At 37.3% G+C, this 26,161-nt stretch overlaps 1 protein-coding gene across 2 annotated transcripts in view; it reads left to right on the top strand.

The window, feature by feature from the left end:
- The first annotated feature begins 12,263 nt into the window (after positions 1-12,263).
- TBC1D8 (TBC1 domain family member 8) overlaps positions 12,264-26,161 on the top strand; it is a 53,093-nt gene continuing 39,195 nt past the window's right edge. Inside the window, exon 1 of one of the 2 annotated variants that reach the window (XM_070751012.1) lies at positions 12,264-12,620. In XM_070751012.1, the coding sequence (XP_070607113.1) occupies positions 12,494-12,620 (127 nt within the window). In that variant the 5' untranslated portion in view covers positions 12,264-12,493. Of the gene's footprint in view, positions 12,621-12,709; positions 12,795-26,161 lie in introns of those variants that run through there. The other variant, XM_070751013.1, reaches the window with a different exon arrangement.

Genomic DNA, 26,161 nt, shown 5'->3' with positions numbered 1-26,161 from the left:
CATTATTTGCACTATACTATTTAATCCCAAAGGTATAGTATGATATAGATTCATAAATTCTGGGAGATTCATAAATTCTGGGAGATATAAAAGTTGTCTTTTCCCATGGTCTTAGGTGACCCCTATGAAATGGTTGTTCGACCGCCAAAGGGGTCCTGGCCTCCAGGTTGAGAACCAATGTTCTATAGTATGAGCAAAATCCTTGTCCATTTTATCATCATTTTTTCACTTGTTCAAATTCTAATAATTTTTAATTAGTCTTTCATCCGTTCCTGTGAGTATTTCATCTAATTCTGTCATCTCTAAATTTATCTCTGTTTTACTGTCCTTATCATGTCTTGGCTACCTTTGCATTCTCATGTAGCAATCCATTTTTATCCCGTATTTCTCCAGTTCTTGAATAGATTTTAATTTCCCCTTATCTTTCAAAATATCCTTATATCGTGGGATATTTTTCCAATTCAATCTATTTGAGCGCATCAGTGCTTACATTATAGAAATCCAAAATAGTATTTTTGAGTAAAGTTTCTCTTTTATCTTTTCCCAAATTAAATATACTGCATAAAAAAATAAAGGGAACACCTAACAACAGGATATAGCTCCAAGTAAATCAAACTTATGTGAAATCAAACTGTCCACTTAGGAAGCAACACTGATTGACAATCATTTTCATTTTGTTGTCAGCACATTTAACAAAGTATTCAATGAGAATATTTCATTCATTCACATCTAGGATGTGTTATTTGAGTGTTCCCTTTATTTTTTTGAGCAGTGTATAAAGAGTTCCAGTTACAATGTCTCTGGAAATAGTTACATATAGTTACATTTTATTTTTCCCTTACCATATAGGTTTGTGCCATCCTATCTGTAGATCATGTCCCTCCAAAGTCAAAAATCTTGTATATCTTAACAAAATCCATTCTCTCATCCATGTCAATACTGCTACATAGTAGTATAGCTCTCAATTTGGAAGTCTAAATCCACCTCTGAGTCTCGCGTCTTGTAACATTTTTATATTTATCCTTGCTTTTTTCTCTTGCCAAACAAATTTCAAAATAATTTTGTTTATATCTTTGAAATAGGTTTTCTCTATCCTTATTGATATTATTGAGAATAGAAACAATAAATGTACTTTTTTGGTAATCTATATATTTAATTGTCCAATTAATGCTTTCTTTTGTTTTCACTAAAAGTTTTATTTTGTCCTTGTTAATTTTTAGTCCTGCAACTTTTCCATATTGTTTGATCTGTCACATCAGATTGTGGTGTAATCTTGTGTTTTGCTAATCACTTCAGAAGATAATAAATGTACAGTTAGTAGTAGATATATGTTTACACAATTTAGAGCCCAAGTTTATCATGGCTAAATTAAAATAGAGATAGTTCTGATTGCTGCCTGTTACTATCATTCACATCATCCATAACTTGAAATTGATAGCAACAAATACTTTAAAAGAAAGATTATTGCAGTTGATTTCAGCAGCCAAATATCATAATTCTGTTATATTTAGGAGATTGGCTCTTCCTCCTCTGAATACTTATTTATTTATTGTTTATTTATTTATTTATTGGATTTGTATGCCGCCCCTCTCCACAGACTCGGGGCGGATAACAACAGTAATAAAAAACAGCATGTAACAATCCAATACTAAACAACTAAGAAACCCCTTATTATAAAAGCAAACATACATACAACCATACCATGCATAAATTGTAAGGCCTAGGGGGAAAGAATATTTCAGTTCCCCCATGCCTGACGACAGAGGTGGGTTTTAAGACGCTTACGAAAGGCAAGGAGGGTGGGGGCAATTTTAATCTCTGGGGGGAGTTGGTTCCAAAGGGCCGGGGCCGCCACAGAGAAGGCTCTTCCCCTGGGTCCCGCCAAACGACATTGTTTAGTTGACAGGACCCGGAGAAGGCCCACTCTGTGGGACCTAACTGGTCACTGGGATTCGTGTGGCAGAAGGCGGTTCCTGAGATAATCTGGTCCAGTGCCATGAAGGGCTTTATAGGTCACTTAGCCATCACAGATAGAGTGCCATATCCTATAAGCAACATGAGAGTCACTTGTATAAGCTACATGCTCAGCAAATAAAAAAAACTTCCGTCTCCCTGATAGAAGCTGAATCAAGACTGATCAGTCAGCTAAAACCTGCCAAGGTGCCCAGAATAGACTGTCCCTCCGGGGTTGATTAAAAGCAATCCTAAATGGTCAATTACTGTCCAGACTGCTTTTTATGTATATTGATAGCACTGATGGAATTCCAAAAGATCAGACCTAGTATTTCTATTTATAGAAGTGTAGTAGGCTACTTTACTGATTGTCATCCATTCAGTCTATTCAGCAGAATCTATGCCAGACAGCTGTAGTGGAAGTTGCCAAACGGGTTGAACTCAAACATTGCCCTGACAGGGAGACAAGCAAGGTTTAAACATCAGTTGATTACTGCCTAATATTAAAACATCTGGAAGAGAAATATACACAAAAGTCGATATCTGCTTTACATGCAGCTTTTGTCAATTTTAAACAAGCATACAGTCACACTCACAAATACAAACTTTCAGCTGGAATTTCAGATATATATAAAACCACACATGATGATAATGTCATCTGTATTAAATACTGATGGTAATTCTTTCTCCAGCATCAATAGGGCTAAAGAGGATTTTTTACTGTAGAAAACAATAGATGGATATACAGTCTGATAAAATAAAAATGATCATTTCCCCCTAAGATTGATGGGGAATTATGGCCCTTTTACATCCTGTGAACTTCAACTCCCAGAATTTGGGGAGTTGAAGTTCACAGATCGTAAAAGGAGCATAATTCCCCACCCTTGCTCTAAGTGCTCAGAATCCATCTGAATTCTATAATGAAAGGTACAGTATATCAAGCAGGAGATGATGTCTGGGAGACAGTTCTCATTCAATAAATAGGCCTAAAATGTAGACAATTTATGCTACTTAAATTCTAAAATATAATTGAAATAAGATAAAAAGAGAAATATTATCCCTAGTCAAAGTACAAGAAAGAAACTGAATGGGTACCCTTGATTTACTATGTCGTAAAGGGGAAGGAGGAGTCAGCTGTCCTGTTGTATCATATTGGAATAACTTCAGTTTACAACTCAGTAATACCTCATCGGTTTGTAAGTAGCAGACTTACAAATAGATGAGATAATAGGTTGTATGACATGAGGCGAAACCATAATGCGGTTTGTTTGGTTTTGACTTTCCATATGTGCCAACATGAACCAACTGCAGTTCATTCATAAAAATCATAAAATTATAAATTCATAATCTGGATATTTTTTGACTTCTGGTCTGTTTGGGGTTTTTTTTTTTTTTACAGTTGATGGATCCTAGAGCAGAATTTATTTAATATCTTCATTGTCAGTTCCAACAGCCGACTGTGATATTAAAAGATCATCAGCAAAGTCTAATTAATAATATTTGGTTATTGGTTACATTGTGGCCAAGTACTAGTTACAGTTACTGCTATATCCTTCCTGATCATGTAAACAAAGTTATTCCTCCTTCTGTTCTTCCTTTTCTTTCTTGAGTGAGATTGACAGACACAACTGTCCAATTCCTGGCCACTTTGATTAACTAATGTCTAAAATGTCAACATGTAATCTATTCATTTCATATTTCAAAGTGCTTTTCTGCATTTGTGGTTCTTAAATTCTCACTATAATTCTATTTTACTTATTTATTTTATTTAGTCATTTGTCCAATACACAAATACATAGGAAGAAAAATAGACATGTAGCAATATATATAAGGGTAAAGTGAACTTAGAGGAGAGGATATATGAAAGAAAGAAAATATATATGATAAGTGAGAGAAAGGAAAGACAATTGGACAGGGGATGAAAGGCACACCAGTGCACTTATGTACGCCCCTTACGCTCTGCAGCTTTGGATTTATTTCCTGCTTGACAACTTTAGCAACTACACATTCCAAACATTTTAATCTTACCACGTCATAAATATCTCTAGCACTTTAAAAGAGTTTCAGTTCTTCCTCAGTAGTACATTGAGTGTATCTTATGCAAGGGCCCAATTACAAGAAACAATGTTATCAGTCATTTTATCTTATCTGTCTATGGAGTTTTCCTGGTAAAATACAGCAATGGTTTATATTCTCTTTTCTAAGGCTGAATGAAATGACGTCCTTGCAGTTGCCATTAAAGTAATCATCTGCCGTCAACATTTTCCTATATTGATGCTTCCTGATATAATTTGGTGTGTGGGTGTGGGTGTGCCAGTAGCTGGATACCCATGCTTTGCTAAGAAATTGAATTGCTTAGCCTGGAGTAGAATGTCTAAACTCCCAATCCGCAGACCGGATGAGTCACACGCTGGCCACACCCACTGGCAGTTGGAACAGAGTTCTTTTCAAGTGGGGAGGGAGAGTAGAACTCTTTAGCATCAGTGTGTTAATAATAATGTAAGAAATAATTAATGATCTGATGGTCATTTCTTAGCGAGCACCTAGAAACCAAGGGAAACATACCTGCCAAGTTTCAAGTTTGTAGGCTTTATGATTCTGGAGATTTCATGATGATGCGTGAGTGGTATTTGGCATATATATACATGTATGTATGTATGTATGTATGTATATATGTATGTATCAGGTGGGTTCTCGGTTCTTTTGCTGTCAGTTTGCTCAGGGACACACCACACGGGCGTGCATGCTTTATGTGCATGTGCATATGCAGTAGTAAAAAAAAGAGCTTCACATTTGCAGAAACAAAAAACAAGATGGTTTCACCTACAGCACTGAAAGAACCAGCTTGGGGGCATGGCAGGCCTGGGTTGCTGCCAGTTCCAGTAACCCAGGTCGCCATGTTTTTGCCGGTTCTATACCTCTGTTATGTATGTATTTTTCAGAGTATAAGATGCACCGGAGTATAAGACGCACCTAGATTTTAGATGTGGAAAACAAAGAAAAAAGTATTCTGAACGAAATGCTGTAGTAATACATTACTTAATAAAATACCAGCGTAGCAGAATACTTTTTACTAACATGTATACTTTTCACAACCATGTACACTTTTTACAAACTTCAAACTTGACAGCTTTAAGACTTGTTGAGAAGGTGGTGGCACACCAGTTCCTGCGGTCTTTGGATGAAGCCGATTACTTAGACCCTTATCAGTTGGGTTTCAGGCCTGGCTACAACAATGAAACTGCTTTGGTCTTGCTAATGAATGGTCTCTGGTGAGCCTGAGATAGGGGATATTCCTCTATCTTGGTGCTTCTTGACCTGTCAGCGGCTTTTGATACCATCGACCATGGTATCCTTCTGCGCCAGCTGGAGGGGTTGGGAATGAGAGGCACCGTATTGCAGTGGTTCTCCTCCTACCTCTCCAGTCGGTCACAATCGGTGTTGGCAGGGGGACAGAGGTTGACTCCTATGTCCCTACTTTGTAGGGTTACTCAAGGGTCAGTCCTCTCCCCCCTGCTGTTTAACATCTACATGAAACCACTGGGTAAGATCATCTGATGACGGGGTGAGGTTCCAGCAGTATGCTGATGACACTCAGCTGTACATTTCCACCCTGTGTCAATTCAGTGAAGCGGTAGACATGATGTGCCGATGCCTGGCAGTTGTGAGGGTCTGAATGGGATCCAACAGTCTCAAACTCAATCCTTACAAGACTGAGTGGATGTGGGTTCTGCCTCCCAAGGACTGTTCCACCTGTCCTTCCATAACCCAGGGGGGGGGGGGATTTTCAGAGATTCCTGGTGACATTTCAACGAGGTCTCACTCATCATCTTCAGATGCTGCTTTCGGCTTTGTGCTCGGGCGAACAAAGCGTGATCCCTCTAAATACTGGTGGGTGGGTGTGGAATGCTGGCTCAGCTGCTGCAAGCTCTGTTGAAACTTCCTGGTTAGTTGGTGGGGTAACACCTTGAGTAATTGATGCAATTGATGTATGCAGATTAGTTGATGTTTTCGAATTAGGGGTGATATCCTACCACAACTACTTTTTGCACAGAAGCAAAAAGGCCCGGAACAAGGTAACATCTGCCGGTTGCTGTGTCGCGCCACTCCTGGACAGTTGCTCATGGCAGAGCTACCACGGGCAGCACAGCAGATTGACTGGCAGCTGTTACCTTGTTTTGGTCGGTTTCTGGACCTTTTTGCTTCTGTGCATGTGTGGAAGTAACCCCCCCTCCCTGGAAATCTCTCATGTGCGTGTCCTCGCGCGAGAAGCTGAATCCTGTGCTGGGCATATGTGCGCACTGGGCAAGCACATGCTCTTGCATTCCTGGCCAAGAATGGTGGCCCGCCACTGAAGGAAACACAAATTAGAACCATAACCTTTTAAAAAAAATTAAATGTAATCTCTCTATAATGTTATTTAGAATGCAGAATAAGACACTCTAACCAAATAATTTAACAGTATGAATTAATAATAGGAAGAGTTCTGATTGTAGAATTATGAGATTTAGAAGAATCCTGATCCTGTTTTAAGAATAAATGAACAAAAATATTACCATAATGCAGAAAGGGACTCTAGAATGAGCAATTAAGACATTAATATCTGGGGGGAAAGCTTCTTATTGCTTATTTAACTGCACATTTCCATCCAACAAAAGGTCAAGGCAGTTAATGAAAGCGAGATAAACTTTTTTCTCCTGGTTCTTTAGTCATCCTTAACTCCTGACTACTGCTTGTATAAGTCTATGCAATTTTTTTAGAAACCTTTTTAGTAAACTTTTAAAAGAAGAGAATAGACAACCATTTGTTTGATGGCTTGAGCAGAAGATTTAACTAGCAGACCTCCAAGGTCTCTTCCAAATCTGTTATTCTGTTCTGTTCATTTTGCCTTCATCTTATTCCTAGGGCTGAGAGAATTTGATTAGTTCAAAATCACTCCACCATGACTAATAATATTCTTTTAGGACCAACTAATAGGTTGCCTGCTCACCATTATGGCTCACTATTAATTTCAATGTGTCATTAGCACTATAAAAAAGAATATTGTGTGTGTTTTTAATGAAAACTCTAAACTGAGGACCCGGATTGTGGGGGCAATACACTGGCTCTGTTAAAAAGTGCTATTGCTAACATGTTGTAAGCCGCCCTAAGGAGAAGGGCAGCATAAAAATCAAATAAATAAATAAATAAACTGATATAGAAATCTTAGCAGCCTCTCCAGATAGCTTGGCAATCTTTAAATGGTAAAAACATTTCATAATATTTAATATTAGTATTAAATGAGCATACTAAAAGAGGCAGATGCAGATATTAATTTGTAAGGATTGCATGGCAAAATAGTAACTTTTTATTGTTATGATTCGCAATAATAACTTGATACAAACTCAGATTAACCAAAGATTTCCTTGAGATTTCGTGTGCGTTCTTATTTTGTGAAGCTTGTTTAAAAATTATCTGCTGCATTAGTAACAAAATTAAGCTGGAATGTTGATTTCTACTTAAGTAATAAATGCCAAGTACCAGATAAAGTATATGTCTATTGATTGTAATGAGAATTATTTTTAATGTAATGTAATATACTGCTCAAAAAAATAAAGGGAACACTTAAACAACGTAATATAACTCAAAGTAAATCAAACTTCTGTGAAATCAAACTGTCCACTTAGGAAGCAACACTGAGAATATTTCATTCATTCAGATCTAGGATGTGTTATTTGGTGTTCCCTTTATTTTTTGAACAGTGCAATTCAGTTCATAAACTGTAAAGTAAGAGAATGATACTCTAGTTATGGTTTAATCTCTTATGTATTCCCATTTTTTAAAATTTCAATTTCGACCTGTTTAAATAATGAATTAGCAAAATAAAGGTAATTTAAAATAACATAACAATTGAATATAGGACTGAATAAATCAATAATGAAACACCTTAAAGGGCTAAGGGTAGGGAAAGTGATCAAGTTTTCTTCCAAGTAGCAAAATTAACAGTCTTGTACTTCAAAAATATTCATCACTCTGCTGCAGCCTTTTCTAATGCAAAACTAAGCAATATGTTAGTAGAAGGCATCTAGTTAACAACTCAATAGCACATTAATGTTCTAAGGACAAGCATAATCAAAATCATAGGACACAAAATGTATAGCCTTTGGTTATCCTTTTAGAGTACTATAATAATCTTTTAGCCTGAAGAAATAGGCAGGATTCTTCCAAGCATGAGGCCAACCATCTGCATGTTTAATTTCCCCCTGCTGCTTGCAAATTAAAGCAGTAAAAAGAGGGGGGCGGGAATAAATGGATAGGGGAAAATGCCACATTTGTGTAAATAATATCCTCACTTCACATAAACACCAATGGAGTTAGGGACCTAACTAATCTTGAGTGTTTTTCCAGATCTCTAGTAAAATAACTCCATGAACAGCTGTTGTGAGAAAGATAAATGTATCATAATGTTGAGGATCAAAACCAAATATGATGATTTTATTCACAACCATGATTAATCATATTTATTATCATCTCAACTTTGGTCTGTTGCAATGCGCTCTACACTGGGCTACTCTTGAAAAGTAACCAGAAACTTCAGCTTGTACAAAATGTGGATGCACAAGGAATCTTGGGTTTCCAAAGAATGTAAGCCGGTGTGTTTCTGGGGGTCAATTCAAAGTGTTGCCTATGAACTGTAAAGTTCTACATGGCAATGACATCAGGCTACTATGGGATCATCCTCACCCCATCACATCAGGCTGTGAACCTGTCAATCATGTTATTCCCACTGGCAAGGTCCAGGAACAGAGCCTTCTCTTCCGTTGCCCCCACCATTTAGAATAGTCTCCTATTAGGCAGCCTGCCCCAAAATATCTAAAAATCTGGCTCTGCCAGCTTACTTGGGGCTCACGGAAGAGAATACAGTCTTGGGGCTGGTTAGTGCCCTAAAAGCCTTGCCCCTGTCTTTTAATTAACTTTTGATGTCATGTTTTTAGCTATTCTTGCCTTGTTTTTATGTTTTATATTCAGGATCCCTCTCTAAAGGGTACGGGCAGATTCTAAACATGATAATAAATAAACAAACAAATGATTATTTACTGCTATTGTTTGAGGCACTGCAGCTCAAATGGCAGCTAAGAGAAGTGCAATTAAAATTACCAATGGTCAGAACAATCTATGAAAAGGAATAGTATGTAAGTATTTAGGGGGGGAAAGTGACTAAGATGAATGTTATTTCAAATATTGCATTCTTACTTAAGGGCTTCTCCCACTGCTACCACCCTCAGTAATTGTAGGTTACTGATATTTACAGATACAGTATTTTCAATTTTTAAAAGTGGGAAGTTAATATGATATAAATCAGAAGTCCAGCTTTCAGAATTTATTTTATTTTATAAAAATTATCATAATGTTAATCCACAGACACACACAAATTACCCATGGCTGCAATTTAATACCTCATTTGGAAATGTACAGAATCTCAAGGAAGAAGCAATGGAGTGACAGGTAGAAATCTATAACCAATCATCTCTTTCAGTGGCAAATGTGCTGTGAAATGCAAGCTGTCTCAACAAGACATTTTGACTTCTCTTTTCATATTCTCAAAATTCTGGAAAATTCCTCCCCCTCCCCAGCCTGAAAAAGGCTCTACTGCTTTAAGGAGTAGATAGGTGAGACATTTGCAATTCCTTATGCTTTTGAAGCATTCTTTTGTCTTACAGTCTAAAGCAGGGGTCTTCGATCATGGCAACTTGTGGACTTCAACTCCCAGAATTCCTCAGCCAGCAAAGAAAAGCTTTCTGAGGAACTCTGGGAATTAAAGTCCACAAGTCTTAAAGTTGCCAAGATTGGAGACCCCTGGTCTAAAGCACTGCATAAAGTATGTCAACATCCTTTTTTTTTTGGTGGTGGTGGGGGGGGGGTAGTAAAAATAATGTGTACATGTGCAATTAAGTATATGTTGATTTAAAATATTAACAGTATTTGGGTATTTTCATTAAATAGAATGTTATATTTAAACAAACTAGGACATTCTTAACCTCTTAATAGCAGCTCCAGTCTAGGTTACATAGAAAGAAGGGCTTCAGAAGGAAAGTTATTCCAATATACTATCAGTGTTTCTCACACTTGGCAATTTGAAGATGTGTGTACTTCAACTTCCAGAATTCCCAAACACACTTCCATAGAAGTGAAGTGAACGAAGGATTTTTTTTTCTCTAGATTTGTTTTACTGCAGGGTTTTGGGGTTTTTTTTGGCTTCTCACACCACTACAAATTTGGCCTTATTCTTTTCTATTTCTGGAGAGTCTTCCTGCTGATGGACAATCAGACATAGCCCTGAGCTGCTTTTGAGCGGACAGCTTGGCTTCTGAACTTCTTCCAAAATCTTTTACCAGCAATGGCTATAAATTTTTATAGAAGTTTTCATTGTAGGCCACAGTTAGAGTAATTTTACTGGTAATATTGCAAGTTTTCTCCCATTCTGCTAAGTAGATATTTTGGCCTGTTTTTTGCCCATGCTAACATTGGTTCTTTTACTATTTCTTCGGGATTATCATTTCCCAAAAAATAATTGTATATTTTTGTTATATTTTTTTTATGTGGACCCAGAAGAATTTTGTCTAGTGTGTTGAGGGATTTTTCTATGCCTATTCCATTTGTATCTTTCATATATCTGGATCTAATTTAGTTGTATGTCCACCAGTCTATTTTAATGTGTTGAATTTTCAATTCTTATTTTCTTCTATGTAAATTAATATATCTGTTTGTCCCTGGTCTCCCCTTCTGTTGCATGTGATACATGTGTACCTACATTGATAGGTACATACCAGTGAAGGGCTACCAAAATTTTTACTACCACACTTGTGTGCACGGCTTATGCAGGACGTCCTGCATTTTCTTTCAACATCTTTCAGTGCAAATTGGGTGCTCTGGGGTGGAGCTCCATTTTCACTACCCCACTGTGCCCCCATGCTAAACCGTGTCCTGCTTTGGATTACAGAACTTAGAATGGAGTGGTCACCAACTTCCAAGACACTGTCCCAACTGCCACTACATTTTTAATCACTTTGTTTTTCCCAAGCTTCTCCCACCACATAAAATGTGATCTCAATGAGATCTTTTTATAGTGTTTCCCTGCTAACAATTTAAAGCCCTTGAAGGTGAAGTAGTCATTAACTACTACGGAGTCTACGGTGAGGGGCAGCATACAAATCTAATAGATAATAATAATAGTCATTGTTAACTGTTAATATTAACTATCGTTAACAAGGACATTTTGGTATATATTATGAACTATGGTTAGATCAGTTTCGGAGGCGACATAGTTGTAAATTGTCTATTTTCAGAATTTCAAGTCTGGTGGATTTTGTTGTGGGAGGAGGAGTGAAGGACTCTTCTTGTGACACATTCTCCCAGCCCCTCCTCTAATATACCCAACAAATAGATAATCCATCTGAATCACTAATATGAATATGCAAGAAAGAATGGTAAATTGCTGAAATGTAAGCCTAAAAAACCCAACCAATGTCAAACATGTTTGTTAATTTCGTTTACTTTAATTGGTTAATAAAGTTTATTTAATAATAATAATAATAATATGCACACATCTATTTAAGGTTTGGTTTATTTCTTTATGTTATTGATTGATTGATTGATTTTGTCCATTACACAATGAGGGTTTTAGTGGGTATACACATAGTACAATACATAATGGAGGTTACAGAGGATATACTCATAGTAAAATATATCTAAGAAAGAAGAGAAGATATAGGAATAAAATATATCAATGAAAGAATAGAAGAAGAGATATAGGAATAGAAGAAAGGTATAGGAGATATAGGAGAGCAATAGGGCAGGGGACGGAAGGCACTCTAGTGCACTTATGTTGCTGATCACCGGTGTAATGAGTTTGGTTTTAGCTATCCACAGCTCCTATTTCCAGTGGTTCATTTCTAAAATCCAGAAGCATTTGATTAAAAAACAACAACACCTTCCTGGCTTTGGAAAGGAAGAGTTCTCCCGCGCTCCTGATCGTTAAAAGAGACGAGGGAGGGAAAAGCAGTTGTTTTCTACTTAGGTTCAGTCGCTCTTTATTGGGTGCGACCAAACCTCGTTTCCAAGAGCTTTGTCCTCTGGGGCAGAGAAGGCGAGATTGCGTGGAAGCTCTGCCTGGCCTATTCTCTCTCAGTCGGCTGGTAGACGTACCATCCAGGCGGGCTATGGATTTCTTCTTTTCGTGTCTGTCCCCCTCCGCGGAGGCCAGACTTCTCTCTCTCTCAGGCGGGGTGGGCGGAGAGGGGGGTCCGGACTGCCTCGGCTGTAGCCTGATCGCTCCAGAACAGCGCCTCGTTCGCTCTCCCAAGGCAGCCTTCCGGGCAAAAAGGAGCGTCCAGCCCCTCGAGAGGCAAAGACCCGGAGCGGCGGCTCCTCCCCCGGACCTGGGGCGGAGAGAGGCAGGGAGAGGGACTGAATCGCTCTGGTTCTCTCGCTTTCTCTCTCTCTCACGGACGCGGCGATGTGACCCTGGGTAGCGGGGCGAGCTAACAAGCTCGGCGGGAAGATGTGGCTGAAGCCCGAGGAGGTGCTCCTGAAAAACGCCCTCAAGCTCTGGGTGACCCAGAAAAATAGCGGCTATTTCGTCCTGCAGCGCCGGCGGGGACACGGCGACGGTAGCGGTCGCTTCACCGGTACGGAGCTTACACCCCCCTCATCCCCGCCGGGGATCATTCGGCCGATCGATCCCGCCTGAAGTGGGGAGGAGGGAAGGGGCAGAAGCGGGCCCTGAGGCGGCGGGAAGGGCGAGTCAGCCTCGCGCAAAACAGCAGGGAAAGGCGTAGGAGTTGCTTGGGAGAACCCCTCAGGTGCAAAAGGAGCGCGCGGGGGGCGGGAAGAGGTCTGTCCTTCGGCCTGAGAAGGCGAGCCCGTTCCTTCGTTCCCCTTCCTGAGGGAGGCCCATTCAGGCTTCCCTCACGGTCCCACGAAGGGGTCTTTTTTACGGCGCGACGAAGTCTCCTGGACTTCGAGGTGCCGCGCCAAGAGAGAGCCTCAGCCTCCCCATTTGTATATATCCCGGCGCCCTCTTGAGGGCCAGCGAGGCGGAGGCGGTGAAGGAACCTTCCGCGGGGATGAGGAGGGAAAGGCCGCTGCTCTTCCTGTGCCCGAACTGGGGAGGGGGAGGAGAGCAGGGGGAAAAAGAAGCCCCTGCTTAGGCAGACTCCGTCAGGAAGGCCCGCGAAAGAATGTCGGAGCGGGATACTTTTCCTGGGCTTGCAAATAGTGGCTTTTCTTTTTCCTCCGAAGCAGGCGTGTGGGTTGGGGCTGGTGGTGTATAAGGAGTATCCAATTCTCTCTTTCTCTATGCTGTCTCGTAGTGTAAAAACTCCCTAAGTCCCGTTTGTAAAAACGCGGAATATATTCAATAAAAGAAAACCGCCTTTCTGCTCTCGGAAAACCCTGATTCTTGCAAGACGCTAAAACTTATAAAATCCAAGCTGGGTTGTTTTGACTCCTCACAGCTGTTAAGAAAGGGGGGGAAAGGGGAAATCAGAGAAATTTATTTGAAGAGCACAGTTCACAAGAGAGAACTTGAACTTGAACTTGAAACTGTTTGGAAGGAAATACTAGATGTATTTAAGATGGCTTGTAGGGTGAAATAAAGCAGGTAAACGTTTTCAAGAATTGCCATGTGTAAATCTCTCCACAACCTATACAGTAGAGTAGAGCAACAGACACACAGTTTTTACATACTAAACTTAAGTAGATTCTACATTCGTTTCTATAACTTTTAGTATAAGTGCACTAGAGTGCCTTCTGTCCCCTGTTCTAATGTTTCTCTTTTACTAGTATCATGTATATAAATATTATTATATCTTTGTATACCACTGATACCTACTTGACAACACAATTAAATAAATAAAATAAATAGTATAAGTTTTGAAGCTATAATTATTGATATAGAAGCTTATTTTAAACAAATATATGCAAACACTTTTTCTTAATTGCTTTTGCTCGGAGATTACAAAAATATTCAACAAAGCTTCTATATTAATTATAGCTTCAAATATACATCTTAAACAATAATAATGTATTAGATAATGCTTATTATTTAACTTCTACAATAATCGTGGTCCAGAATGGTCATGGTGAAACTATCTACAGTATGTTAATTATATAAAAACTGTTTCATCATTTTTAATATTGTTGATGATTCTTTTACTACAATGATGGCAAGATAATTTTCCACATAATTGTGTGGTCACTAAGAATCCACAAGGACTCGGCTCACAGCCAGCCAACTAGCTAATTGTGAAATTAGTTACTAACTTAACTGCATTACCTTTTGTCTATGAACCAGTTTCAATACATAGTTAGGTTATTAAACTGCACTTTTATTTTAAAGATGTTTGATCAGTGTACCTCTATGAATTAACTATGCTGAAAATACCAGAAATTCCTAAGCTAGAGTGTCAACTTTGTCCTCATTATTAAAAATACAATTTTGCACCTTGAATGTATTTCTCAAATATAAGTAGTAAACATTCTACATTATTCTTCAGTAGCCAAATTTCCTCTGTACTTACCTTATAAATTAAAATACATTACCAGAGATAAAAGTGACAGTGGATTTATTTATTTGTTTCTTTGTCTGTTTGTTTGTTTGTCAAACATGCATAGGATAGTAGTTTGTATAAACATAAGTAAAAAATAATGATAAAAGAGGACAGTAGGACAGGGACTGTAGGTACAGGGATACACTTATACACGCCCCTTACAGACCTCCTAAAAATGGGGAGAGGTTGACTGTAGACAGTCTAAGGTTAAAGTTTTTGGGGTTTGGAGAAGAAACCAGAGTCAGGTAGTGCATTCCAGGCATTGCTAGAGTCGAGTTTGGAATGGTTTACAGTTAGTTTGAATCTATTATGTGCTCATGTATTGATGCGGTTTATTTATTTATTTATTTATTTATTATTTATTTATTTATTATTTAGATTTGTATGCCGCCCCTCTCCGCAGACTCAGTTAAAGGTGAAGTAGTCATTAACAGGAAGGACATTTTGGTATATGATTTAATGAACTACATTTAGATCAGATTGGAGGCGACGTAGTTGTAAATTGTCTATAAATACTACACCAACTTTCTCCTTCCTGACGGCGTCAGCGGCTTTCCTTCGAGCAGCAGCAGCGCCGGGAACGTCAGCGGCTTCCCTTTCTCATGTGACGTTCCCGGCGCTGCTGCTGCTCGAAGGAAAACCGCCGTTGCCGAGAAGGAGAAAGTTGGTGTAGCTGCTTAAAGGGAAGAAGACGAACCACTGAGGAAAGGAGCCCCCCCCCCCAAAAATGCCGGTATTGCAGCTGCCCCCACTCTTCCTACAGCTTGGAGTGCTTAGACCTCAGATCTTTATCCCATAGGAAATAAAGGAAATAGGGACTGGAAACCAATTAAACCCATTTCCATTATTTCCTATGGGATAAATTAATTCGGTACTCGACCAAATCGGTTCTCGACTACACTTTTGGAACGAATTGTGGTCGAGAACCAAGGTACCACTGTATTTTGTTGCGAGCGGAGGAGTGAAGGACTCTTATGAAATATTTCTAGACTTTCTCGATTGTATTAATGTCTGATATGCAATGCGGGCTCCAGATAGATGAACTGTATTACAGAATTGGTCCAACAAATGTTTTATAAGCTCCAGTTAGCAGTGTAATATTGCCAGAAAAGAAGCTACATAAAATTAGATTAACAACTCTTAGTGCCTTTTTGGCAATGTTGTTATAATGGGCTCTAGCACTTAGGTCCTTGGTTATGAGTACTCCAAAGTCTTTGACAGAGTGAGGGTCATCTACAAGTTCCAACTTTGTATTTTGTATTCTGATACTTTTTGTCAATATGTAAGACAGAGCATTTGTTGGTTGAGATTTGAAGTTGCCAGTTATTTGACCATTCTGCTACCTGGTCAAGGTCTTTTTGAAGGGTAGCAGCATTGTCAGTAGTGTTAAAGATTTTTACATCATCAGCAAAGAGAATGCAGTTGCTTATAATATGATCACAAAGATTGTTTGTGTAGAGTAGGAAATGGTCCTAGAACACTGCCTTGAATGATACCGCTATTGACAGGAGTAGTATTTGATATATTTTGATCACTTGTTTTCTGTTTGACAGGAACACAGTTATCCTATCATATAAGATCCAGAGATGCCATAGAATTTTAGTTTCAGAAGTAGTTTGTCATGTACTACTGAATCAAAGGCTTTACAAAAGTCTATGTAAATTGCGTCCTGATCAGGTTGAGTGTTTTTGCACTGTAAAAGTTATAGATTACAGGATATTTTTTTCCTGAAACCAAATTGTTTGTTGGATAATAGGTTATTAATTTTAAGTGGAGTGTAATGGATTGCTTTATGATTGATTCCATGACTTTTCAGGTGATGCAAAATAAAGAGATTGGTCTGTAATTTTCAATGTTACTTGTATCTCCTTTCTTGAAGATAGGGATGATTATGGCTAGTGACTATAGGTTGGGTAAGGAGCTAGTTTTGAAGGATTTTTAAAAAAAATATGCTTACAGGTTTAGCCAAGATTGTGGAGAGCTTTTTAAAGAAGTATGCACATAGTCCATCAGGTCTGATAGATAGAGATGGTCTTTAACCTATATTATCACATGGCTTAGAATGATGCATGAAAACACAAGTTATTGTTTAAATTGTGCAAACTAGGTGGTTTATTTCACAAACAGTGGTTAAAATATTTTGATTTAGTGCTATATGTGGATTCAACCATTTACCCAATAAATAATATCAAGTTTGAAATCTTTACAAAAAATAATTTGCAAAATAATTTAACACCTATTAAATTGTATTCTGGGATGAAACATAATGCTAAATATTAATCATATGACAAAAAGAGTGAGTAAATTTACTGAAATTTCTTTCCTGACTAGATCAACTTTTTGCCACTTTTTGATAAATACTGATATAATTTGAAGGTTATTATGTAATGTGCCTATTGTCGTAATAATACGTTATGTACTGTATTAATTTCATGCATTAGTCTCTTTGTAAAATTTTATTTTAAACTATTAACATCATACACAGTCATTAAGAAATTTGTTAATTTTCCAGTTGCAATTACTGTACATGATAATTCTAGAAGTTTGAACACACTGTTGAACAGATCTATAGAGACGAAACAGGAAAGTGTCTTTGAAGTTGTCAGAAGGGATTGAGATTATGACATTCTTTATAGTAATTATGATTACTATAAGAAGGAATGTCCTGCTTTTATGAAACTGGTGTGGGAAGATTATAGACTTTAAAGTTTATGGAAATAACGCAGTTAAAGTTAACAGCCTCCCAAATTGCATTCATAGACTTACTATTTTCTCTTAAAATTCTCCTTTTCCTTAAAACAATGACCCATTTCTTTAGCTCTTGTAGTTTATACAGTATCTTTCAGCAGCAGAATACCTGCTTTACTCAATAGAAGCAGTTGTGCTTAGCAGTGAGAGGCCAGAAGGTTCCAAACCCTGTTGTGCTTTACTGAAAGTGTAAGTGTTTCACAGACCTTTTGATTTCTCATTATTAGTCCTTACTAGCATAAACAGCATGCAATTATGATAATATAAAATTTATGGAGCACCAGGTTACTCATTTTTTCTTAACTATAATTATGCCAAAACATGTAAGTTCATAGTATTTCGTATTCATGCTTCCTTTTCCCCTTTCTTATGTTTTCCTTACTCTGCCTCCCATATTTTGAGTACATTTCATATTCACTCTCTGTAAAAACATATTTATAAGGTGTTGTAGAAATAAATGCACATGTTGAAAATCTCGTCTCAAAATCAATTGTATTTAAAAGCTTAGGATGCACCCTAATCCTTTATTCCTGAAATCTACCTATCAAACTTAAACGTTTTTTAAAAATATTTTTCCTGACTTCATTGAAGATTATACTGCATTTTGACACTGGAGTTGTTGGTGTGCTCCTGATTAAATTTAGCATATATAAGATTCTGTCTTAGTTAAAACTTAAATGTTTTTTAATCACTTTTTGAAAATAAAAGTAGTGAAACTGGACATAGTCTGCATTCCAGCCTTTATGTAAGACATGATACACATTTGAAACAGACATGCAACATTAGGTAAACAGCTGTCATAATGTCTCCATTTCAGTGTAATGCCTTTAAATATAATATTCTCCATTTTCAACAAAATGTTTGTTTGTTTGTTTATATCCTTTTTTTTTTTACAAATAACCCAAGACAGAAAAATATCCCACACACTTTCCTCCCTATTTTCTCCATAACTACCACCCTGGGAGATGAAGTGGGCTGAGAAAGAGTGACTGGTCCAAGGTCGCACAGCTGACTTTCACTGTGAAGATGGACCTGAACTCAGTTTCTTGCTTTCTAGCCCAGTATCTTAACCAGTAGACCAAACTGATTCTCAATTACGAGAGAAGATAGAATTAACCAATGAAAGAATATTGTTCTACTGCTACTGGTTTGAGTGATCTAAAAATTTATGTCCATAACTGCTAGAATTAAGATGACCCTTGATTAAAAAATATATTAGTATGTACAAATAGTGATTATACTGTTGAATTCAATTACAAGTTTTCAGCAGTGTGAAATTAAAAATAAATTCTTACCAATAATGCCCTACATACAAATATACATCCATATAAAAAACAAAATTCTTTCTTAGAGAAAATAGAACTTTTGACTCCTTTTGTTCATAACCAGGAATAGTGAAAATAGCTAATGTAGAAAATAATGGCTATGGTCCAGATTGTAAATACTATCTAGTTTTGGCATCTCATAAATGAAGTATGTTAAATGGTTATGGCATATATATATATGTGTGTGTGTGTCAAATGTTTTTTTAGCTGTCGGCTATAAATAAATTAACTGCCTTGAAATGGCCCTGGGTTGGGCCTAGAGGCAAAAAGGAGCTGTGACGTTCCTTCAAATATACCAGGGTGATCCGACATTAAAAAACATATATATATATATATATATACAGTGATACCTTGTCTTACAAACTTAATTGGTTCCGGGATGAGGTTCTTAAGGTGAAAAGTTTGTAAGATGAAACAATGTTTCCCATAGGAATCAATGGAAAAGCGATTAATGCGTGCAAGCCCAAAATTCACCCCTTTTGCCAGCCAAAGTGCCCGTTTTTGCACTGATAGGATTCCCCTGAGACTCCCCTCCATGGGAAACCCCACCTCCGGACTTCCCTGTTTTTGTGATACTGCAAGGGAATCCCAGCAGGGGAATTCCAGCATTGCAAAAATGAGCGGTTTGCTGGCAAGAGAAGTCCGGAGGTGGAGTTTCCCAGCGAAGGGAGCCTCATTGAAATCGCAGCATCGCAAAAATACCAAAGTCCTCGAAACCCCACCTCTGGACCTCTGTGTTTTTGCGATGCTGCCATTTCATTTTTTTTTAAAAAAAATATTTTTTATTATTTTCAAAAAAGACAGACAAAGACATACAACATTGAACATTTAAGGAGCTACCATTGCTCCTCTTATCGTAGAAATCTAACTAATACAGAATATAAAAAACTCAAACTATTTCCAGATCTAAGCAGAAATGCCACACTTACAGATTACATTATCATTAAATTTAATACTATGTTTTTAAGATTAAAATTGTTGATTACATTTCTTTATACACACACACACACACACACACACATATATATATTATAAATGATATACTTGTATATATATATATATATGTTTATAAAAAGCGATAAACAAATTATTAGTAATACAGAAAGAAAATAAAATAAACACTTCTAAGTTATCATAAAAACTATTTAATTCTATCTTATAATTTTTCAAATAATCATATTTAAATTTTTAATACTATTTTTAACATTCCACCAATCATATACTTTATCCCATATTTTGTAAAATTCTGTTTCGGTTTAATTATTCAAACGTTTAGTCATCATATCTAATTCTGCACATTCTATAATTTTTTTGAATACCTCCGTATCTTTCGGTATCGTCTTTTCTTTCCATTTCTGTGCGAATACTATTTGCGCCGCCGTCAATATATGTATTATTAAATAGTAAATTTCTTTTTTATACTTTATATTTGAGATACCCAATAAGAAAAATTCAGGAGATTTTTTAATCTTCTCCTTAGTGATTTCATTTATCCAATTCTCTACTTTATTCCAAAATATTTTTGTCTCAGAACAGGTCCACCATGCATGATAATATGTACCAACTTCATTTTTGCATTTCCAACAAATAGGCGATACAGATGGAAACATTTTAGAAATTCTATATGGTGGAAGGTGCCATCTATAAAACATCTTAATTTGATTTTCTTTAAAGGAAATTGATTTCAATGAGGCTCCCTTCGCTAGGAAACCCCACCTCTGGACTTCCGTTGCCAACGAAGCACCCATTTTTGCACTGCTAGGATTCCTCTGCAGCATCACAAAAACACGGAAGTCCAGAGGTGGCGTTTCCCATGGAGGGGAGCCTCAGGGGGATCCCAGCAGCGCAAAAACGGGTGGTACGTTGGCAACGGAAGTCCAGAGGTGGGGCATCCCAGCAGCCGTGGTGGGTTTGTAAGGTGAAAATAGTTTGTAAGAAGAGGCAAAAAAATCTTAAACTCCGGGTTTGTATCTTGAAAAGTTTGTATCACGAGGCGTTTGTAAGACGAGGTATCACTGTATATATATATATATATATATATTGTTCTGAGTTACACAGGGCAAAACCCAAACTCAGAACAATCTACATACATATACCTGTGAAAATTTACGAAAACAAATATATATGTATGTATGTATGTATGTATGTATGTATGTATGTATGTATGTAGATTGTTCTGAGTTCGGGTTTTGCCCCGTGTAATAATTTGAGTGTCTATGCGACATTTCGGTGAAATCACATTCACCATCATCAGGCTGAAGTTTCAAGCTTCGTGCTGTTGTAAATATGGAATATACAGTAGTATATATATATATTTATTTATTTCGTAGATTTTCACAGGTACAGGTATGACGGTCTTGGTATATTCGGGTTTCTTCCCGTGTAGGATTTGGAAATTTCTGGTGACGTTTCGACGAGGTCCCACTCATCATCTTCAGGCTGGTGTTTCTGTCCTTGTTCTAGGGCGAACACAGCGAGATCTGAGCTGCCTTCCTTCACACCCAGCCACCAGTATTTATAGAAGGAAGGCAGCTCAGGTCTCGCTGTGTTCGCCCTAGAACAAGGACAGAAACACCAGCCTGAAGATGACGAGTGGGACCTCGTCGAAACGTCGCCAGAAATTTCCAAATCCTACATGGTGTACTCCATTATATATATATAATGAATTTTCGCATGTATAGCACTGGAATTTTTACCTCTCTATATATTTTGGCATATACAGTATCTTGAAATTACATTAAAGCAGCTACCAGATATTTATGAGTTATGTAAACTCATAAAATTCAACCAAGCTTGATAAAATTGTATCCCCTGCGAAAGTCAAGGGAACACTTTAATTAGATTTACATTTTCCAGCAAAATATCATATGTTTAATATCTCCTACCTAGACTCCAAAACCAGAAAAATATTGCAACTGTTGCTTATCATCTTTCCAGCAAATATTTCAGTTTGTTATATTCTTAAATTTTATGTAAACAAATCCATTATTATTTCAACCAAATTCAGGGAAGTGATTTCCTTTTAAAAATTATTATAAGTACATCCTTAGCAAAGAAAGTAGTGTCAACTCAATTGAGATCATTCAGCAAGGCCAGACTTCTCACCCTAATTATTATTTTAGGATAATTGAATTCTATATTGTTTTACTTCTCAGGTACAATGTCAACTTAAGAGTCATTGGTTTTCTATAACAACTCCTTTTCATCCATTCAGAATGATAATACACAAATGAAAATAAGATCTGATGTGAAAAAGCATGCATCATATACCGTATGTCCATAAACTACAGGTAGTTCTTACAATCATTTGTAAATAGTGACTGTTCGAAGTTTCAAGAGCACTACAAAATGTGACTTATGATCTACTTTTACACTTTACAATTGTTGCAGCATCCCCATGGTCACATGATTAAAGTTCAGGCACTTGGCAATTATTGCTTGCACTGTCCTGGGGTCATGTAATCATCATTTGCAACTTTTCCAGACAGATTCTGAGAAGCAAAATAAATTGAGGAAGCCAGATTTGCTTAACAACAACATGATTCACTTAACAACTATGGCCAAAAGTTTGTAAAATGGGCACAGCTCACTTAACAACCATTTTGTTTAACAATGGAAATTTTGGGCTCAAATGTCAAAAGTCAAGGACTACCTGTTTACGAGCCAGAAATAAAGCATGAAAATACTTATCCATTTTTTTTATCTGGGCACACTTGCCTTTTTCATATTTCACTACTATATTCAGATAAATGTTTTAGTAGTATAGGCAATTCCCTTATGCAAGGGTTGACAAATTGGCAGCCCTTGGGCGGGATGCATCACACACAAGCCACACCCACTCCAATTGCACGAAGGGGAAAATGTCACGACACCTGTGCCCTTATGCAAGCAGCCAAATAACCCAAGAAACCTTTAAGTGTAATCCAAATCAGCAAACTATAGTTTAGGAGTAAGCAAGATAAGTCAATCTGAAGCTATGTTGAAGTATATTATATTGACTTATTCAAAAGTCACTAACAGTGAACACCAAAAATAGGAATCTGATTAGTTTTAAAAGTTTGGGTTTGTTACAAAAGGAGTAGTAGAGAGAGGTTTCATACATATTCAATCAAGATATAAACATGCATCATTTGTGAACTGGAGTTAAAACAAAAATGGGGTCTAGGATTCCTACCACTGTATGTTTATATGTTATGTAAAATTTGTGTGTGTGTGTGTATATATATATATTTATATATATTTGTTTTCGTAGATTTTCACGGGTATATGTATGTAGATTGTTCTGAGTTCGGGTTTTGCCCCGTGTAATATTTTGACACTCAAAATATTACACGGGGCAAAACCCGAACTCAGAACAATCTACACACACACACACGTACGTACGTACGTACGTACGTACGTACGTACATACATACATACATACATACATACATACATACATATATGTCAAATGTTTTTTTAGCTGGAATTTTAAAATTAAGGGAGACCAGGATGGTCCCATTTCGGCCTTGTTCTGGCCTCATCAGCTAGCCACACCCTTCCTTACTGGGATTTGATCCTGTGGACTCTGCCATGTTTATATATATATGACTATCATCTTTACAAGTCAGTGCAAATGATGAAACAAATATCACAGGCTTTTTAAAAAAAACCACATCAATGGTATAATGCTGTTCAGCTTTTCCCTACTACAGAGGTCTCCAACCTTACTAACTTTAAGACTTGTGTACTTCAAACTCCCAGAGTTTCTCAGCCAGCTTTGCTTTGCCCTCAATTTGCTAAAGTTGGAGACCCCTGCTCCAGTAGTGGATTCCAAAACTCGTTGCAAATGTTTCGTGCATGCGCATGCAGAGAAGCATCCAGAACGGGTGGGCAGTGCCTCCAGCAGCCGTTGCAACTAGTTCACAGAACCGGACCAAACTGGGAGCAACCCACCACTGCCCTGCTCTACTAAATCACCTCTTCTACCATTTTCAATGGATAGGAAATTTATAAGGCTGTAAAGAGTTAGGGTGGATTAAGACAGCTGGCAATGCTAAGAGCTTGATTGCTGTTCCCTAGCCTCTTGACTCAAAGCACCTAAAATAAGCATATGGAAAGATATGCTGGAGGAATCTTTAAAGATTGTATATGAAAATAAATTCAGTGTTATGGAGGGGGGGGGGTTTGTGCTGCTGCTGCTGCAAATAGATGAATGAATCCGTAAGCAGTACAAATTAGATTCACTTTTTAAAAATCAGAAATAATATTTGTATTGAGTTTTCAGATATTTATAAAAATATTAAAGGCAGTATATAAATAATTTTAATATTAGTAAAAGGACATTCATACTTCAAGAATTCATTTTTCCTCCATTCCAAATGTCCCAGAAGTTAGGACAAAGTTTAGAAACCGCATTTGGCTAAAATGATGAAAAATGGTATAATGCTGCACAAGCTTGCACAAGCATTATTACATAGCAGCTACACTGGAAAGACATAGCTACAATCCAGTACATGAATAGTATTTAGGGAAATTTAGCAATATCTACTTCCTCATTTGCACATCTTAGAGAAATTCTCTTTCAGTTGCCCAAACTGTCAGTGGACAGTTGCTTCAGCCTAGGCAACAGACTGGTGTAGTCTACTTCAGTTCACCTAGTGGGAATTTTATATTGCTTATGCCATCTGGCATCTAATTACTCTTCCACTGTCTCCTCTTTTCCTAGTATCTGTTGGCCTTGGTAGAATAGAAATGTAACAATTTTTATGAAATCATCTCTGTGAGTCTTTGCATTTTATATTTTACATGTAAATATAATCAAATTGCCTTCAAGTTGAAGCTGACTCTTCTTGATTTGTGAAATTTTTGTTGCTCTCTGAATTTCGTCGTTTGCTTGCAAACATTTCATTACCAGATTAAGTAACATCTTCAGTATTGTTATATACAGTATCTTGCTGTATTGGTAGGTATATTGTTTTCTTTTTGGTAGGACCTTGATTAGGCTGATGTTTACCACTTGATCTGATGTTAATCTTAGATTTATCCCTGCTCATCTAGGTGTTGATTGCTGATAAGGAGCTTGTTTTGATCTTTTTGTTTTCTTTTTAGATATTTTAATTGTTTATTTCAAATGGTGTGTAAATGTTGTTTAGTTCTGTGTAGTTGATGGCTGATTTGTCTGAGTGTCAGACTTCCAGGAATTTCCTAACATTCTTTTTAGATTTACCTTGATCTAGGATATTCACAGCGTTTCAGTTGAAACTATTATTATTATTGTTGTTGTTGTTGTTATTATTATTAATTGGATTTGTATGCTGCCCCTCTCTGCAGACTCTGTCTGTCTGTCCATGCCTTTTGAAATTTTCATCATGTTTTCGGATGGATGCGCTCTGCTAGTCTGCTGCCTGCCTGTCCTACAGCCACTCAAAGTTCCAACCTATCTGAAAAAGAATTATAACCCAGTTCCGATGGTTGGGAGAATACAGTCACATGACTGCGCTTCAGTCGCTCAGCAACATGTTTCCATTTACAGATGACCGCATTTTATGATGATTTTGCTAAACATGGAGGATGCCTCAATTTTTCAGCAAAATCATGCATGACATTTATTTTACTATTGTTGTGTTTGCCTAATCAGATCGGATTTTATGATCCCTATGACATACGACTCCAATACAATCATACTGTAGTGGATGTTACAGTCCTTCTATTGTGTGTTTGTAGATAGCTCCTTTTTTTTTCTTCTTCGGCTACTGGGTCTTTAAGATGTTAAAGATGTTTTGCAGGGCTTTAGTGGGTTTCTGTGCTACAGTGATACTCTGATTATACTAGTCCTTTTACTTGTCTCTGAGATGTTTTTGATGTATGGTGCTATTATCCTTTTAATAGCTTCTGTTGTGCTGTTGTGACTTGAATGATCAGATGCTTTTTGATAAAATTGCATGGGTATCCATTTTGTTGAAAGATGTTGTATAGGCAGTCTGTTTCTTTTTTCTGGTATTTTGAATGCAAATGCAGTTCATTAATGCTCATTTAAATAATGTTATTACACAGCTTCTCTTGTGGGAGTTTCAGTTGTTATTTTGGTAATGGAGCATTTGGTTACCATGAATGGTTTTTCAATAGATTTGTGTTTCTAATTTGCTACCATTTCCTCTGCTGATGAGGATATCCAGGAAGGGAATGTGGTGTTGTTTTCTTCTTCCCTTGTGGATTTTATTCCTTTGAAGATGTTGATGGTTTCATTTGTATTCTGTTGTTCCTGTTTTTTTTTATAAAAGCAAATTTATCTACACAACAGATCCATATTTTTGGCAGTATAAGTGGGAGAACCATAGTTACTACATGCTGTATTATGGTCTTTGCTATACTGTAACTCCCAAAACTAGTTATCCCATGGGTGTTTCTCTGATCTGCTGGTATATTTCTATATCAAACTAAAACTAGATAGCAAGGCAGAAACTGATGAGATACATCATTCTGAGTATTTTGATCTTAGTGTATTTTATTAGGTCAGATGTGTTATGTAGTACTGCCGACAGGGATTCTTTTTGTAGTTTTATG

Source organism: Erythrolamprus reginae, chromosome 4 (genome assembly GCF_031021105.1).
Source record: "Erythrolamprus reginae isolate rEryReg1 chromosome 4, rEryReg1.hap1, whole genome shotgun sequence".
NCBI lineage: Eukaryota > Metazoa > Chordata > Lepidosauria > Squamata > Dipsadidae > Erythrolamprus > Erythrolamprus reginae.
Note: the sequence above shows the minus strand (reverse complement) of the source record. Positions and strands in the feature narration are given on the sequence as shown.